Raw genomic sequence first — 19,109 nt, 5'->3', positions numbered from 1 at the left:
CACTCTTATCAACTCAGTATAACCAAACAGACATGTATCACACATTAACAGCCCAATAATACATTCTTAGATTAGGCAAAGCAAGACCTCCATCCTTTTTCAGTTTTTGTAAGTGACATTTACTAATTCCTGGTCTTTTATTATTCCAAATAAAAGATAAAATAATAGAATCAATCTGATCAAAAAAACTTCCTAGTCAAAACAGCAGGAATATCCTGAAATAAATATAAACATTTTGGTAAAATCATCTTTTTAACTATTTGAATATGACCAACAAGTGAAAATGTAAGTGGACTCCATCTACTAAATAAATACTTCATAGAGTCTACTAAAGGAACAAAATTGGCTTTATAAAGATCCTTATATTTTTTTAGTAATTATAATACCTAAATATCTAAAAGAGTCTGTGACTTTAAAAGGAGTATTATCATATATAGAGACAGAATCATTTAAAGGAAACAATTCACTTTTACTGAAATTTATTTCATATCCTGAAAAAACTCCAAATTCATTAAATAATTTTGGCAAGGCAGGGATAGATTCATCAGGGTTAGATATATAAACCAATAAATCATCAGTGTAAAGAGAGATCTTATGCATGGTCTCATTCAGAGAAATCCCAGGGATATTTTTAGCTTCACAAAGAGCAATAGCAAGGGGTTCTAATATTATATTAAACAAAAAAGGACTTAATGGACAGCCTTGCCTTGTCCCCCGTGAAAGCTGAAAAAAAAGGAGACCTACAATTGTTAGTGACAACAGTAACAATAAGGCTTTATATATAACTTTAATCCAATTATTAAAATTAGCACCAAAGTCAAATTTCTCTAAAACATTGAATAAATATTTCCGTTCGACTCAATCAAATGCTTTTTCAGCATCCAAAGATACAACACATTGTGGAGTTTTAAAAGATGACGAATATGTAATGTTAAATGGTCTCTGAACATTTGAAAAAGAATAGCGACCCTTTATAAAGCCTGTTTGATATTTAGAAGTAATTTTACCCAAAATATGCTCCACTGGATTGGCCATTATCTTTGACAGAATCTTAGCATCGACATTCAGTAATGAAATAGGTCTATATGAAGCACAGTCAGTGGGATCTTTATCTTTTGTAAGAATTAAAGAAATAGAAGCCTCATAAAAAGTAGAGGGTAAGTCACCCTTCACAAAAGAATCCTTAAACATTTCCAACATATACGGAGAAAGCAACTTTCCAAATTTTTTTATAAAATTCTACAGGATAGCCATCAAGTCCCGGGGACTTACCAGATTGTATTGAAAAAATAGCTTTATGAATTTCAGTTTCAGTGATTTGAGCATCAAGAGTTTTTTGATCTTCAGCCGAGATTTTAGGAAAAACAATCTTTCGTAAAAAAGCATTCATTTCAGAGGAATCTAACAGACATTGAGATTTATCAAGTTCAGCATAAAAATCTTGAAAAATCTTATTAATTTCTTCATATTCCTGAGCTGAGGTACCTTCCTTCCTACGAATTTTCATGATTTGCCTTTTGGCTGCAGCCATTTTTAATTGAGATGCAAGCAGTTTATTATTTTTATCTCCAGACATATAAATTTGGCTCTTTAACTTAAGTAAATATTCTTCAATGGGATGAGTTGATAAGAGTTTATATTGTGATTGAAGTTCCACTCTTTGTTTAAATAAATTAGTATTGGGGGAAATTGCATAGATATTATCTAAATCTTTAATTTGTTTTGAAATTCTATCTAATTCTGCTTTAGTTTGTTTTTTTAAGTTTAGCTGAATAAGAAATAATCTGACCATGTAAAAATGCTTTAAATGTATCCCATATAACTAATTCAGACATACCCCCTATATCATTAAAAAGAAAAAAAATGCTTTTATCTGGGTTTCAATGAAACTGACAAAGTCAGAGTTTTGCAATAATGTCTGAGACATGCGCCAAGGTGGGCGGAAAAGAATGACATCATCAAATTCAAAAGACAGACTCAGAGGCACATGATCAGATATAGCAATAGCATCATATTCGCAAGTTTTAACACTAGACAAGAAGTGGGGATCGATTATAATATAATCAATCCTTGAATATTTTTATAAACATGTGAGAAGAAAGAATATTCTCTATTATCAAGATGGAGATACCTCCACAAATCGATCAACCCAAAATCAATCAAAAAGGAATTAATAAATGACGCGGATCGATTTGGAAGTCGCTGATTGGTTGAGCTCTTATAAATCATAGGATTTGAGCAGCAGTTTCCCCGCCCATTATCAGCATATATTCTTTTAAATCAGGCAGTAAAACAAATACCTTTTTTAAAAAAGAAGGATCATCTAAGTTAGGACCATAGAAATTATTCAAAACAACTTTTCTGTTACCGATCGTTCCTTTAACAATTAAAAATCTACCATTTGAATCTGATTCAATATCCTCTTGAATAAATATATTAGGTTTAATAAAAATAGATATGCCTTTTGTTTTACTCTGAGAAGACCATTCCACCATCCAAAAAATCTATTTTGATCTCCCTCCCTGATATGTGTCTCTTGAGCAAAAATTATATCAGGTTGGAATCGGTTAATAATTTTAAAAGTCTTTTTCATTTAATAGGATAATTCCAACCATGTACAATCCATTTTATTATATTAATCCGTTTAAATACCATACTGTAATTTTATTCTACTTTACACATATACAGGGCACATACCAATACGGGATGATCAGAAATGGCGGTGATGAAGAATACAACCAAATAAAAGCACGCATGCTCCAGAACCACCCAATGGGAAAAAACTCTTAACTCTAATCCCACCCACCCCCACCCGGAAGCCCGAGAAAGGCAAGCGATCTACGATCAAATTCAAAGCTACTGACCGTTCTGTCTGTGTTTTCTTTCCCTCCCCCATTAGTAAAAAAGTAGAGTGACATTGTTTAAAAAAAAGCAATAAAGTCTCAACAAAAAAAGCTATTTACATTCCATCGACTAATAAACAAGAAAGAACCAAAATAATGTTATCTCTTAGAAAGAAAAACAGCTCCATTTTTAAGTTTCATATTAATTCCCTAAAAATGCTTTAAATTCAATTATAAATGTTATAATAAAACAGAAAAAATATATGAAAAGCCCTATTAGTAGGAAAAAAAACTACCAATTAGCTGATTAAAGAAAGAAACAAACCAATTATTAAATTAAAGGAATAAATCCCCTTATCGTCTTCTCTCAGTTGAATGTTCAGATGATCATTTAGACAGATTATAAGATTATAGACCTGGAAACTAGGTCTTGACGAAAGAATATACGAATTGTTGGGCTGCAGGAAGGAGCTGAAGATGGAGATCTAATGGCTTACTTTGGTCAGCTTTTCCACACTTTATTTCCTACCGTTCTATCAAAGCTACCTGCTATAGAAAGGGCACACAGGGCGTTTATCTTGAAATCGAAGTATTCTAGTAAACCAAGATCTGTTCTGGTTTGCTTTCATCACTTTAAAATTAAAGATCAAATAATGCGACAGGCAAGAAAACAGAATTTTTAGATTTATGGAATCTGAGCTCCGCTTTTACGAAGATTATCCAAGAGAGATTATGGAACAAAGATCAAAATATGCTCTGGTAATGAAACAAGCATATGCTAAAAAAAACTTTTTCCCTCTTTGAGGTATCCGACAAGAATTAAAGTTTTTCCTGCTAATTCTCCTCCATGTACTTTTTTTGATCCAAAAGCTGCACTGGACTTTGTTCAGGCTATACCCGCCGCTGCTGAATGAACTATCTGAAAGGCTGTTTGGCTTATTCGCATTTTGGAAAGCAGATTTATGAAGGTCATTTGTATATTTCATTGAGAGACTAATTAAAGAAGACAAGGAGAGTTGTTCATTTTTGCATATTGTTGGTTTTCCTTTGGAAAGATTTATGGCTCAAGTACGACTGTCTAAATGAGCACAGGTTGAATTAAATGCAGCACGAAGCAGGGTAAAAGGAGCCATTACAACTTTAATTCATTGTTACAGAAATTAAACTCTCAGCATATGATGTGGAGCTTTGTTCTTCACTTTTTTGGTTATTTCTGGTGAGCCACTTATTCAGTAACAGCCCACGAAGGAGTTTTACATGTTTCTTTTTTGTTCTCTGATCACTGCCCCACAGTGAAGAGACAAGTGACCTCAGGAGCAGGTGTAACAGATTGACAGTGAGGTGGGGAGGGGGAAGGATGTTGTGAACATTAACTGTATGGAATGTATTGGAATGAAGAGAAAACTAATGAATATGGGCATTGCATTTCTGCAAAATCTGTTCAGGATGTCACAAGCATCTTGAAATCAGTCAAAATAATTCATTCAAAAATCATTCAAGTCATTGAAATCATTCAAAATAAAAAACAGAGAAATTATTGGAAATTCAGGGAGACCTCCAGCCTCCCAGATAACCACATCTGCATGAGGTGCACCAAGCTGCAACTCCTCAGAGAATGTGTTAAGGAACTGAAGCTGCAGCTCGATGTCCTTTGCCTCATATGGATGCTGAGGAAGTTCAAAGTAAAAATTATCAGAGTATCTTTAAAATCATCATCCATTCAAAACTAATAACTAAGCTCCAAGACCTGACCTGAATACCTCTTTGTGCAATTGGATCCTGGATTTCCTCACTTGTGGACCCCACTCAGTTCAGATTGGCAAAAACATCTCCACCACAATCTCCATCAGCACAGGAGTACCACAGGGCTGTGTACTTAGCTCCCTGCTCTACTCACTTTACACCTGTGACTGTGTGACTCAGTACAGCTCCACCACCACATGTAAGTTTGCTGATGATAACTCTGTTGTGAGCTGTATCAAAAGGGTTGGTGAATCAGCATACAGGAGGGAGACTGGTGTAATAACAACAACCTCTCACTCAATATCAATAAGAGCAAAAAACTGATTGTAGATTTCAGGGGAGGGAAGCTAGAGGTCCTTGAGCCAGTGATCATTGGAGGACCAGAGTTGAAGGGGGTCAGTAACATTAAATTCTTGGGTGTCATTCTCAGAGGTCCTATCCTGGACCCATCATATAAATATCAATGTGAAGAAAGTACAACAGTGCCTCTACTTCCTCAGGAGTCTGTGGAGATTCAGTATGTCATCAAAAACGTTGGCAAACCTCTGTAGATGTGTGGTGGAAAGTCTGCTGACTGGCTGCGTTATGGACTGTTCGAAGAACACTAATGTCTTTGAGCAGAAAATACTACAAGAGGTAGTGGTTTGGCCCAGTATGTCACGGGTAAAGCTCTCTCAACCATTGAGCACATCTGCACGAAATGTTACCTTGGAAAGGTAGCATCCATCTTCAAAGATCCTCACCACCCAGGCCATGCACTTTTCTCGCTTCTGCCATCAGGTAGAAAGTTCGGGTGCCTCAAGATGCGCACCATCAGGTTCCAGACCAGTTATAATCATGCAAACATTCGGATCTGAATGTGCAAGGCTTGACCAGTAAGTTCGCAGATGACATGAAATTAGTGGATGGTGCTCACAGTAAAGATTATTGTAGCTTATAGGAGATCTAAATGGGCAGAAGAGTGGTAAGTAGATTCCAAAATCAACCTGAGCAGCAGAGGTTGGTGATTATGTGAAGGAAAGTGCCACAGGAAGTGGATGAGGCAGCACAATTGTATAATTCCAGAAGCAGCTGGAATGTGTAGATGGAATGAAGAGGCCGTGGGGGAAATGGGCCTATCACAGGAAATTGGGACCATCTCGGTGAGCACTGTCATCAGCATTGTCTCATTGGGCTGAAAGGTCTGTATATGTGCTCTGTTGCTCTGTGACTCTGTACTCTATCAGTAGATGCACTGGACAGACATGGTGTGAGAGTTGATATTCACAGGGAATATTTTGTCCCTAAGTCAACTGCTGCTCTGATACAGGGGATGGACGTACTGTCATATTTACAAAGTAATCATACTCTCGTTGACTCACTGTCTGTTTGTTGTGTAATTCAGGGCATCACCAGCAGGTGGAGCTGTCCTGCACCGGGATCAAAGTGTAAACAAAACACGACAATCAGCAATCGTCAGTCACAATCAGAATGGACACAGGTATGATCACTAGGATCTTTATACTTAAACTTTTGTCCTGTTGGTGCACACTAGTACAGATGAAGAAACTTACACAGATGTTAACTGGGCACAGAAAACTTTCATCAAGCAAAGTTATTGATCCCACTGGTAAAGCAGCCTCGAGTAATTGATCAATCTAACAGTTCCTGTGCAGGGACATGACACCGGTAATGGTCGAATCACTCTGCTCACCATGCAAAGCTTCACCTGAGTGAAAGGAGCAGGGACTCCTGAATCAGGTGGCTGTGAGTGAATCACAGACAGGAATGTGACAACTGTCTTGTGTGTTATGTAAATGTCCAGGGTCAGGGTCCTCTAGACAGGCCCTGGTGTGTAAGATGTCTCCAACTTTCATTAATAAATCTCAACGCCAGATGGTAGGAGCATTTCCAGGAATTCAGAGATTGTGTGATAACAGAGCATTTCAGGTTTTGGAAGGGCAGCTATCAACTCCCTCCTGGATTTCTCGGCTGCTGCGGAAAGGAGATGAGGGGAGTTTCCAAAATCTGTTTTCTGCAGCTGAGCTGAGAACATTGCCGGTGTTGGGAATGGCTGAGGATCAGAAAACAGCTCATTGTGGATAAAAGTGCGGTCTGTTTCAGTGTTTTAATACTCGAATCCATGTCTGGTCTGTGGACAAATGGTGAACGTGAGTTCTCAATATTTCCCTATTGAGATGATCTGCTACCTGGACTTAAAATACACAGGATCTTTGATGGGAAACCTGGTGTAACCAATGACCAACTGTCCCTGTCTCCCGTAGGAATTGTGATTGTGCTCAACTCTGTGAGTTGAGGTGGAATAAAACAGAGATTACAGCCTGGTAACGCATCCCTCAGCCCAGCTAATTCATGCTGATCCAGGTGTCTTTTGAGCTTGCTCCATTTTCCCACAGCTTTTCCCAACTTCCCTTATAGACTTCTATCCTTTTTCCTGCCCACATCTTCCCAACTTTGTAATTTTATTTGTTTATAGCCTCCTCTGACCGCACGTAATTTATACCCATCACCCGCCAAGTGAAAAAAATGCCCCTTCAGTCCCTTTTAAATTCCTGCCCTCGGGTCTCAGACTCCCCTACTCTGGGAAATGGACTGTGACCATCTACCCTATCTACACTCCTGATTATTTTATGTACACGTGTAAGTCTCAGACTCCCCTACCCTGGGAAATGGACTGTGACCATCTACCCTATCTACACCCCTGATTATTTTATGTACACGTGTAAGTCTCAGACTCCCCTACCCTGGGAAATGGACTGTGACCATCTACCCTATCTACACCCCTGATTATTTTATGTACACGTGTAAGTCTCAGACTCCCCTACCCTGGGAAATGGACTGTGACCGTCTACCCTATCTACACTCCTGATTATTTTATGTACACGTGTAAGTCTCAGACTCCCCTACCCTGGGAAATGGACTGTGACCGTCTACCCTATCTACACTCCTGATTACTTTATGTACACGTGTAAGTCTCAGACTCCCCTACCCTGGGAAATGGACTGTGACCGTCTACCCTATCTACACCCCTGATTATTTTATGTACACGTGTAAGTCTCAGACTCCCCTACCCTGGGAAATGGACTGTGACCATCTACCCTATCTACACTCCTGATTATTTTATGTACACGTGTAAGTCTCAGACTCCCCTACCCTGGGAAATGGACTGTGACCGTCTGCCCTATCTACACCCCTGATTATTTTATGTACACGTGTAAGTCTCAGACTCCCCTACCCTGGGAAATGGACTGTGACCATCTACCCTATCTACACTCCTGATTATTTTATGTACACGTGTAAGTCTCAGACTCCCCTACCCTGGGAAATGGACTGTGACCATATACCCTATCTACACCCCTGATTATTTTATGTACACGTGTAAGTCTCAGACTCCCCTACCCTGGGAAATGGACTGTGACCATCTACCCTATCTACACTCCTGATTATTTTATGTACACGTGTAAGTCTCAGACTTCCCTACCCTGGGAAATGGACTGTGACCATCTACCCTATCTACACTCCTGATTACTTTATGTACACGTGTAAGTCTCAGACTCCCCTACCCCGGGAAATGGACTGTGACCATATACCCTATCTCCACCCCTGATTATTTTATGTACGTGTGTAAGGTCACCCTTCAACTGGTCTTTCTCAACTACACTCTTTCCAGCTTAATCACCTTCATCCTACAGATTAGCAACTGCAACTACACACAAGGTTCTCTAAGCAAGACTTTGCCAATGACCTGCACAGTTGTTACATGACGATCATCATGCCGGGGGATAAGATGGGAACCAGGGGGCTGGACAGCATAGATCTCAAGGTAATGGTCAGTTTGCGACCAATGGGACTGGACATGATGTGACAGGTCACTATTACTGTGTCTATCCTGTTCTTTTTCTGGGAGTGGATGTGTCCAGACACCGGCTTATTGTGATGGTCACCTAGCAGGAAGTGTGGTTCTCATTCACTAGCACAGTCCCACTCCAAATCTGGTCAGCCGGAGTCTTGGCTCCATTGCAACCACCCAGTCTCAATCAGTTCTGCTCAGCTCTAAATCACTCTAGTGTAACCTGAAATTCATCATTTATTTCAGGTAGGAAATTAACTCGGGTACGGAAAGTACTCAAGAGGTTTTTACCAGACAACTCATCAAGGGAAGATGATCGGGACACGGGAAGCAAGGTACCAAAGCAGAGTCAGATTCAGAGCAATGTCCCAATGGAATGCGGTCCGGCCGCAGCAGAAGTGGAGCAAAGTCAGCCCAGAGACAGTGACGTCGGAGACACTGATCAGAACCCTGGAACCAGCACAAGTGAGACGACTGTCTGTCAGCCCAGAGACAGTGACGTCAGAGACACTGATCAGGACCCTGGAACCGGTACAAGTGAGGCGACTGTCTGTCAGCCCAGAGACAGTGACGTCAGAGACACAGAGCAGGACCCTGGAACTGGTACAAGTGAGACGACTGTCTGTCAGCCCAGAGACAGTGACGTCAGAGACACTGATCAGGGCCCTGGAACCGGTACAAGTGAGGCGACTGTCTGTCAGCCCAGAGACAGTGATGTCAGAGACACTGATCAGGACCCTGGAACCAGTACAAGTGAGACGACTGTCTGTCAGCCCAGAGACAGTGACGTCAGAGGCACTGATCAGGACCCTGGAACCGGTACAAGTGAGGTGACTGTCTGTCAGCTCGGAAGCTCATTGAACACGGAATTGTCAAGTCCCCAACAAGGAGCAGATGAGTGAAATATGAGGGTGATGTGTTCACAGAATGAGACAGGGAGCGGGTAAATGTGAGGCCTTGTTGGATGGTTGGTCAGAGGAGGGGGGAATGTGTGGATGTGGTACATGTGGTCTAGTGGGCAGCCGTTACACCACTACAGGAAATGTACTACCTGCTCTGAGGATTTCCAGGTTATGTATTGGAGGAAATGCAGCTCTCCAGATGAGGAGAGTATTTCCAGGATGGAGAGGGTATCTCTGGGAATCGAATATTACCAACAGTCCCAACATTTATTGCCTATCCAAAATTGAAATAGGTGAGTGGGTGGGATGGGGGATGGACTGGTTTGCATTAAATGTGGTCCTTCTGATACGTAATGCCCAGAGCATTGTTGGGTTGGTTTTAAGGTCGGTGTTTGGAGATGGGGAATTAATCCATTGTTTCTGTAGGCAGGTTCAAGACACGTTTTTTTTTGAGTTGTGTGATAGTGGTGGAGACGAGGGACAGCTGAGTTCAAGCCAACATTTTCCTTTCTATATTCACAGAACAAAGGTTTACAATCCCTGACCTCCTGGCACAGGGGGAGGAATATCGACTGTACCAGCTGACAAAGTTCTACAGGGACAGACTCATACAAGCGATTGAAGAAAAGGTTGAAAGACTCGGTTGGATGTTGACAAAGGAGGGACATTTCAGTAGAGAAGAAAATGAGGTGAGTGTAGTTTCTATATTGTCACAGAACTACATGGGAATTGAGGCTTTGATCTCTGACTTGTCTGTCACAGATCTGGTTTCAGCTGTTAAGGTGGGGAGCCCTGGAAACTACAGTCTCAGCGTCACCTTTTCCTCTCACACCTGCTGTATTTATCAGTGTGATATAAGAGCACTGGCAGCATATCTGGACTTTGAACGGACATTCACTCTGAAACTAATTTCAAATCTTGTCTGAACCGTCAGGCAGATTCACCCCATCTCATTGATCCAGGGTGAATATTAAACTGTCAGATTATAAATTGGGCCAACCGGCTTCACTGCCGTACTTGAGGGAGGGAAACCTGCTGACCATATTTGGCCTTGGCTCCGTGAGTTCCCAAATAATCTGTGGCTGACTTTTCATAGTCATTGAAAAGAACAGCACAGAAACAGGCCTTTTGGCCCATCCATTCCATGCCGGACTACTTAAACTGCCTATTCCTATTGACCTTCACCGGGCCATGGTGCTCTATCCCCTTATCATTAATGGATCTTCCAGACTTCTCTTAACTGCTTGTACTAACTGCTCTGTTAGCTAGTTTCACGCTCTTAGCACCCTCTGGGTCAACAAGTTTTACCTTTGTACCCCTTGAACTTTTCACCTTTCACCCTTTGCTGATAACCTCTTGTTGCAGTACCTCTTTACCTCAGTACAAAATGCCTGCTTGCATTTATCTGATCTATACCCACGTAATTGCGCACACTTTTATCAAATCTCCCCTCAGTCTTCTAAGTTCCAATGAATAAAGTCGTAACCAGTTCACTCTTTTCTTATAACTTAGGTTTTCCAGTCCCGGCAACATCCTCATCTAGTCAAGTCAAATTTACTTATAAAGCACATTTAAAAACAACACATGTTGACCAAAGTGCTGTAGAAACCATAACAAGTAGCTAAAATCACAAATACAAGAAACGCAGATATAAACAACAAGGCACACAGCTTATAGGCACAAAATAAACAGCACTTGAGCCTAAGCTCAAGCCAAAAACCAGCCACATCAGGAAGATTCAAACGCTAGTGAGTAAAGGTAAGTTTTGAGCCTGGACTTAAAAGAGTCAATGGAGGGGGTAGGTCTTATCGGGAGGGGAATGCTGTTCACAGTCTAGGGGCTACAACAGCAAAGGCGCGGTTACCCTTGACCTTAAATTTCGATCGTGGGACAGCCATGAGCCCCAAGTCAGCCGAACTGAGGGACCTGGAGGTAGAATAAGGGGTTTGAAGGTCTGCGTATTTTTTCTGTGTACTCTTTCAAACTAATTTCCATCTGTCCTGTAGGTAGGTGAGCAGAACTACACATAATATCCGAATTAGGCCTCACCAACGTCTTATACAGCATCATATCCCATCTACTGCACACGATATTTTCATTTATGAAGGTTAATATGCTAAGAAACTTCCTTTCAGATAGACAACTTGTGCACATTTGCAGCCACTTTCAATGACTTATTGACCTGTATTCCCTGATCACTTTGTTCTACCACACTTTTCAGTGCCCTACCCGTCGCTGTGTGAGATCAACCCTGCTTGGTCCTTCCAAAGTGCAACATCTTGCACTTGTATGCATTAAATTGAATCAGCCCCTTTTAAGCCAATTCTCCAGTTGGTTCACATCTCACTGCAAGCTCTTGTAGTCTTCCTCTTTGTCCACTGCACCTTCCCAATGTTGGTGTCATCCGCAAATTTGCTGATCCAGTTAACTATAATTTCATCCAGATTTCGATGACAAACAACAACGGACACGGCACCGATCCCCGTGACACTGCACGAGTTACAGGCGCCAATCAGAAATGCAACAGTCTATGGCAACATTCCGCATTCTTCCAAAAAGCTAGTGTCTAATCCAGTTTACTACCTTACCTCGAATGCTGAGCAACTGATTCTTCTTGACAGACCTCCAATGCGGGACCTTGTCAAATACCATGCTGAAGTCCATGTAGACAATATCCACAACCTTCCTTTCAACAAATTTCTGGGTAACTTCCTTGAAAATCTCTAAGATTGGTTAGATGTGTAAGATCATGCACACAAAGCTGATATTTCACGACCACATAAATCAATAGTTTGACCTAAAAGGGAAGAAGAAAGCGCAAAACATAAAATATATCTGCTGACCAGCTGATATCTCATGATCCCAAAAATCAACAGGTTGTCCTAAAAAGGAAGAAGATCAATAGGTTATCCTGAAAGGGAAGGGACAAAACGAAAAAGAAATCTGATAACTTGCTGAATATCTAACTAATGAGAGGCAGGGACACACCATTTCAGGTCACTCATTTATTTTTTTTTTTGTAATTTAATTGTTTAATTGAATTTCATCATCAAACGAACATTTCCTGAACATGTATTTCAGATACAGTACAGATATATCATATAATCATATTTGTCACAAATCTCCACATAATATTTATCTGAGGTATACACTTATAGAAAGGAGAAGAAAGAAAGAACAATCAAAAGAAGAAAACTATGTACAAAGTAGGGAGTGATTTTTTGCAACATATTCATTCACTTGTGAGAATAAAATCAGTCCTATGGGGTGTTATGCAGTTAATCCATTTTTTCCAGTATGAATAAAATTGTTCAAACTTATGATTAACAGACGCTGTTATCTTCTCCATTTTGTAAATATCCATTGTAATTTCCATCCATAGATTTAAAATTGGGCTCTCCTGTGATAACCATTTCCTGGTAAGGGTCATTTTACCAGCCACCAGCAGTACATTCATTAAAATTTATCTCTTTTCAATCATTCTTGAGGAATATACCCAAAATATATTGTCTTACTCTCTCAGGGTATTTCACATTTAAAGACATCTTGGAGGGCATTGTATCCCACTCCAATAGTCTTTGATAACAGGACATTCCCAGAAAATATGATAATGGTTTGCATTGTGATTTCCACAATTTTTCCAGCAAGCAGGGGAGTTACTATTATAATGGGATTTTTGAGAGGGTGTAATAAAATATCTTATCAAGTTTTTCCAGCGGAACTCCCTCCATTTCTGTGAACTGGTACACTGCTATTGATACCTCCATATTATTGTCCAGTCTTCCTCAGATATTATTATCCCTCCTCCATTTTCCCATTGTGTTTTAACATATGAAGTCGAATGTGTTTTAAGATTTGACAAACACCTATAAAGGCTTGAAATTATTGTACTACTGTTGTGTGAATGATATGCTTTTCTAAATAGCTCTATCAGACATGTACTTGCCTTGGTTACATTTTTAACCGTACTATTAACATACTGTCGCATCTGTAAATACCTGCAAGAGTCTTGTTTTTCTAATAATTGTTTCTCTTTGAGCATTTCAAAACTGAACATTGTTCCTTCTTTCATTATATTGCAAATAGCTGTTATTCCTTTAGCTGTCCAGTCCTTAAATCTAACATCCAGTTTATTCAGCGTAATATCCGAGTCATATGCACACCATTTAAGAATTGCAATGTCTCTCTCTAGTTTATATTGTTTTATAATTGTTTTCCATATTTTAAGAGTCCATTTCACCCACGAGTTGTCAATATTATTTATGTAACTTTGTAGGTTGTTATCAGCCAAAATTGCCTGTGTGGGGATGGAAAGTATCTTCTCCTCAAAGTTTTTTTTTTCCACTGAACTCCATATGATGGGTTGCACCAGCATATCACAGCTCTCAACTGTACTGAAAAATAATAATCTCTAAGAGGTGGTAGGCCCCAGCCCCCTTTTCCTTGGCTAATTGCAAAGTTTTGAGACAAACTCTAGGCCTTTTACCTTGCCAAATATATCTTGATAGCATCTCGTTCCATTCATTGAATTGATTTTGGTTAATCTCTATTGGGAGGGTCTGAAAGAGATATAGTAGTCTGGGCAGTATATTCATTTTAATAGATTCAATCCTTGAACTGAGACCAAGAAAAGGAATTAGGTTCCATCTTGTTATATCCTCCTTATTTTTTTTATATATAGGCTGATAATTGCATTCTGATAATTTTGCCAAATCTTTTGGCATAATGATGCCCAAATATTTGATGGATTTTGTTTGCCATGCCCAAGGATATCTACTTTCAATTTCTCTTGGTGGGCTATAGTTATATGAAGGTAGTTGGGTTTTATCTCTGTTCATCTCCTATCCTGAAAATTGGCCATATTGTTCAAAATATTGCATCAATTTAGGTAAAGAGTATGTTGGTTGCCCTAGACAGATCAAAATGCCATCCGCGTAACAGGCCAATTTATGCTCTTCCCTTTGATAGTAGTTCCCCTGATATCTTTATTTTATCTGATGTATTGAGCTAATGGTTCCAGATATAATGCCAAGTGTAGCGGTGACCATGCACAACCCTGTCTCGTGGCTGTTTCCAGGGTAAAACTATTAGATAAACATCCATTGATTTTAATCCTGGCAGTAGGATTGTCGTTTAGTGCCTGTATAGCTTTAGTAATTGTGTCATGTTGACCAAACTATGTAAAACTCTGTGAAGAAAATTCCAATTAACCAAATCAAATGCCTTTTCAGCTTTCACGCGTATCACTATTGCTTCAATTTCATTTTTATATGATCCATAATGTGAAGTGTCCTTCGTATATTATCTTGTGTTTGGCACTGTTGCATAAAAACTATCTGATCATTATGTATCGGTGTGGGTAGAAACTCTTCTAATCATTTGGCCATGATGGGAGTAAATATTCTATAATCCACATTAAGAACAGATATTGGTCTAAATAACCCACATTCCATTTTATCCTTGCCTTCATTTGGTCCAGCTGAGATTATCACCTCCTTCCAGCTGAGTGGCATTTGCACCTTTCTTAGCGTCCAGTTCAGTGTGGGGAATAAAACAGGAATTAACTCATTTCTAAACTCTTTATAGCACTCTGTCCTATATCCATCTGATCCTGGTGACTTGCTTAATTTAAGCCTATTAATTGCAGTTTTTAGTTCAGCTTCAGTTATGTCAGCAGTCATTGTTCTATTTTGTTCTTCGCTTAAAGTGGGTAACTGTAAAGAATTCAGGAAGGTGTCAGTCTGGGTTATGCTTCTCCCTGGAACTTTGGAATATAGAGTTTTGTAAAATATTTCCAAAGCTTCTGGAATTTCACTTAGCTTATTTTTTTAATCAGTTTTGTTCTTAGATCCCTTATTCTATGAATAGTATTTTCTGCTATCTTTTCTTTGTTTCCACGTCAGTATCTTCATAGATTTAGATCTACTTTCATAGTGTCTCTGTTTCAGAAACATTACATTTTTTCTATTTTCTTGTGTAGTCAATCTATTAATTTAATTCCCATTTTTAAAAATTTCCTCTAGTATATCCTGTGCCAAACTCAATCTGTGTTTTTTTTTCTAGTTCCTTCCGCTTATTTTGTAATTCCTCTAATGATTTATTTCTTTTTTTTCTTATATGATGGATCGCTATAATTTTCCCTCTTAAGACAGCCTTCAGAGTATCCTACAGAATGGGAGGTGAAACCTCTCCATTATCATTGAATTCTAAGTAAAGACCAATTTCTATTTTAATTTGTTCCATAAAAGAGTGATCATTGAGTGAACTTGAATTTAGTTTCCAAATAGTATTCTTTATTTGTAGGTCAACATCAACAGGTAAATATATAGGTGCATGGTCACTTACATCTATTGTTCCAACTCCACAGGTGATTATTTTGTCTCTTTCATTTCCAAATGTTATGAAATAGTCTATTCTTGTATATACGGAATGGGGGGCAGAATAATGAGTGTCATAGTCATAGTCATAGTCATACTTTATTGATCCCGGGGGAAATTGGTTTTCGTTACAGTTGCACCATAAATAATTAAATAGTAATAAAACCATAAACAGTTAAATAGTGATATGTAAATTATGCCAGGAAATAAGTCCAGGACCTGTTCTGCTGGGGGAGAAGCTGTCAGCGATGTAGGTGGATGCTTTCCTGGTGTCATGGATTCTTGATTACCTGACTGGCAGACCATAGTACGTGTGCTTGCAACACTGTGTGTCCGACAGAGTGATCAGCAGCACTGGGGCTCCACAGGGGACTGTCTTGTCTCCCTTTCTCTTCACCATTTACACCTCGGACTTCAACTACTGCACAGAGTCTTCTCATCTTCAGAAGTTTTCTGATGACTCTGCCATAGTTGGATGCATCAGCAAGGGAGATGAGGTTGAGTACAGGGCTACGGTAGGAAACTTTGTCATATGGTGTGAGCAGAATTATCTGCAGCTTAATGTGAAAAAGACTAAGGAGATGGTGGTAGACCTGAGGAGAGCTAAGGTACCGGTGACCCCTGTTTCCATCCAGGGGGTCAGTGTCGACATGGTGGAGGATTACAGATAACTGGGGATACGAATTGACAATTAACTGGACTGGGCTAAGAACACTGATGCTGTCTACAAGAAGGGTCAGAGCCGTCTCTATTTCCTGAGGAGACTGAGGTCCTTTAACATCTGCCGGACGATGCTGAGAATGTTCTACGAGTCTGTGGTGGTCCGTGCGATCATGTTTGCTGTTGTGTGCTGGGGCAGCAGGCTGAGGGTAGCAGACACCAACAGAATCAACAAACTCATTCGTAAGGCCAGTGATGTTGTGGCGATGGAACTGGACTCTCTGATGGTGGTGTCTGAAAAGAGGATGCTGTCCAAGTTGCATGCCATCTTGGACAATGTCTCCCATCCACTACATAATGTACTGGTTGGGCACAGGAGTACATTCAGCCAGAGACTCATTCCTCCGAGATGCAACACAAAGCGTCACAGGAAGTCATTCCTGCCTGTGGCCATCAAACTTTACAACTCCTCCCTTGGAGGGTCTGAGCAGACTAATCCCTTGAGATGGGGAAAAGATCCCTCCATGTATCAATTATACAAACATCCTCAAAAAGAGTGTTAAATTTCTTATGTAAGGACTTTGTTTCATAGATTTTCTATTGGAAGAGTCTAACTGTGGTTGTAATTGTAAATTTATGTCTCCCTACATATCAATAGACCTTCAGTTTCTGTTACCATAACATTAGGAATTTTCTGGAAGAAACTAATATCACTTCTTGGGGGTGCCTATATATTCCATAAAGTAACTGAATTTTCATCTATATTCTCCGTTACCAGAATATATCTGCCCTCCTTATCTCCCATTTCGAATACTTTTTTTCAATATTTAGCTTACATGAGCTGAGAATAGCAACTCCTCATTTATATGGAGAGAAAAACAAATTAGTGAAGCCCATTCTCTTCAATTTTCCATGCTCATTATCACTTAAGTGAGTTCCTGTAAATATACTATATGGGCTTGATCGTTTTTTTCATTGTTGATAGAATTTTACTGTGCTTGACTGTATTCAACAGCCCATTGACATTAAAAGAAATGAATTCTACTTGGTCCTTAGCCATGTGTATTTATCTGTTAGTATATAATTGAAATTTGCAGAATATAACTTAATCGATCTATTCCCTGAACAAATAAGAGCCAAGAAACGTGATTTTTTTTTAAAAGGGTAACGAAGGTGTGATTCCAAGGCTGGGGTCTCCAGATGACCCTGGGTTGGGCTAGAAGAAAAGTCTAGCCGTGGGAGATAGCCCCTCCTACCTGTGGGTTGAGGGCCTCTCTCTTCCATAGGTTCCGCAGTGGAGGTCACTCTCCTTGGAGCTCACAAGCAGTGATGGTCTTGTCCTAGAACTGAACTACTCAGCCATGAGTGGTATTAGAAAAGCAAGTGTGTTACACCCGTGAGTGACTCTGTTCTCGTTGGGATTCATTGGCACCGTATGTAATTAATCAGACAGGCATTATCCAAAGGCAAGAGAAGTAATCTGTAAATATGTATGCCCATCTATAAATTCATCATCTGAAGACGTCTGCTTTGCTGTTAAACCTTTAAATCTCTTTCACAACTGCAACTCCTCAGACCTGGTAGCAGTGAAACTGAGGGATTATTTTACAGTGCAGTGGACCATCAGGGAATTATGGTGATTAATCCCATAATTATTGTCCATTATTCGTGTCATGGAAAACCTTTCCAATTCCCTACTTGTAGCTGTTATGGGAGATCAATCATTCTAACCCAGGACATCATTGTTCTTATTTCTCAGAGCAATGTCCTAAGCCCATCCATCTCCATTTTCATCCTCGATTACCTTAATTCCATCATAGGTGTATGTTGCTTGAAGACTATTCACTGTTTAACTCATAATTCTTCAGTTAATCAGGAAGCCCATGCCTACATTCAGAAACTGATCACCATTTTACAGCATATATGCCAGGCAGTAACCATCTCCATCATGAGACAGCCGCACTGACATCCCTTAATGTTCTGTTGTCTTTACGCATCATAAGACCATAAGGCATCGAAGCACAAATGGACCATTAGGCCCGTCAATTTCTGCTCCGCCATTACATCGTGGTGAGTTACTATCCCTCTCAACCCCTTTCTCCTGCCTTCTCCCAGTGAACTTTGCTGACCTGACTAATCAAGAAGGTACCAACCTCAGTTTTAAATGTACCCAATGACCAGGTCTCGGCAGCTGTCAGTGCCCATGAATTCTACAGATTCACTACTCTTCAGCTAAAGAATCTCCTCGTCTCTGTTCTAATGGGACGTCCCTCTATTCTGAGGCTGTGCTGTCTGGTTCAAGACTCCCCCACTTTGAAACATCATCTCCACATCCTCTTAAGGGCTTTCGATTTTCCACAGGTTACAATTAGATTCCCCCTCATCCTTCCACACTCCGGCCAGTACAGGCGCATCCAGAAATCATCTCATCAATATCACTGGTTCTGTTAGCTTTGATTCCTCTCTGGACTTTCCACAATGCCATCACATATTTTCTCTGATCAGGGAACTAAAACCGTTCACAATATGCAAGTGCGGTCCAGCCGGTGCTTGTTCTTATATTCTAATCCTCTCGAAATGAATGCTGACATTGTTTTTGCCTTTCCTAACACCGACTCAGCCTGTAAGGAATCCTGCACTAGGTCTCCTGAGACTCTTTACAACTCGGATTTCTGAATTTTCTCTCAGATTCAAAAATAGTCTACGTCTTCAGTATTTCTGTCAAAGTGTATGG

General features: G+C 39.9%; 1 protein-coding gene across 1 annotated transcript in view; it reads left to right on the top strand.

Annotated features, from left to right (window-relative positions):
* The first annotated feature begins 2,393 nt into the window (after window positions 1–2,393).
* The window catches only part of LOC140208565 (NACHT, LRR and PYD domains-containing protein 3-like), a 32,518-nt gene continuing 15,802 nt past the window's right edge, over window positions 2,394–19,109 (top strand). Inside the window, exons 1-4 of the mRNA XM_072277315.1 lie at window positions 2,394–2,829; window positions 5,971–6,066; window positions 8,683–9,334; window positions 9,868–10,027. Of these exons, the coding sequence (XP_072133416.1) occupies window positions 6,057–6,066; window positions 8,683–9,334; window positions 9,868–10,027 (822 nt within the window). The 5' untranslated portion in view covers window positions 2,394–2,829; window positions 5,971–6,056. The remainder of the gene's footprint in view (window positions 2,830–5,970; window positions 6,067–8,682; window positions 9,335–9,867; window positions 10,028–19,109) is intronic.

Source organism: Mobula birostris, chromosome 13 (genome assembly GCF_030028105.1).
Source record: "Mobula birostris isolate sMobBir1 chromosome 13, sMobBir1.hap1, whole genome shotgun sequence".
In the NCBI taxonomy this organism is placed as follows: domain Eukaryota; kingdom Metazoa; phylum Chordata; class Chondrichthyes; order Myliobatiformes; family Myliobatidae; genus Mobula; species Mobula birostris.
The sequence above is the reverse complement of the archived record's forward strand: the minus strand, read 5'-3'. Positions and strand labels throughout refer to the sequence as shown.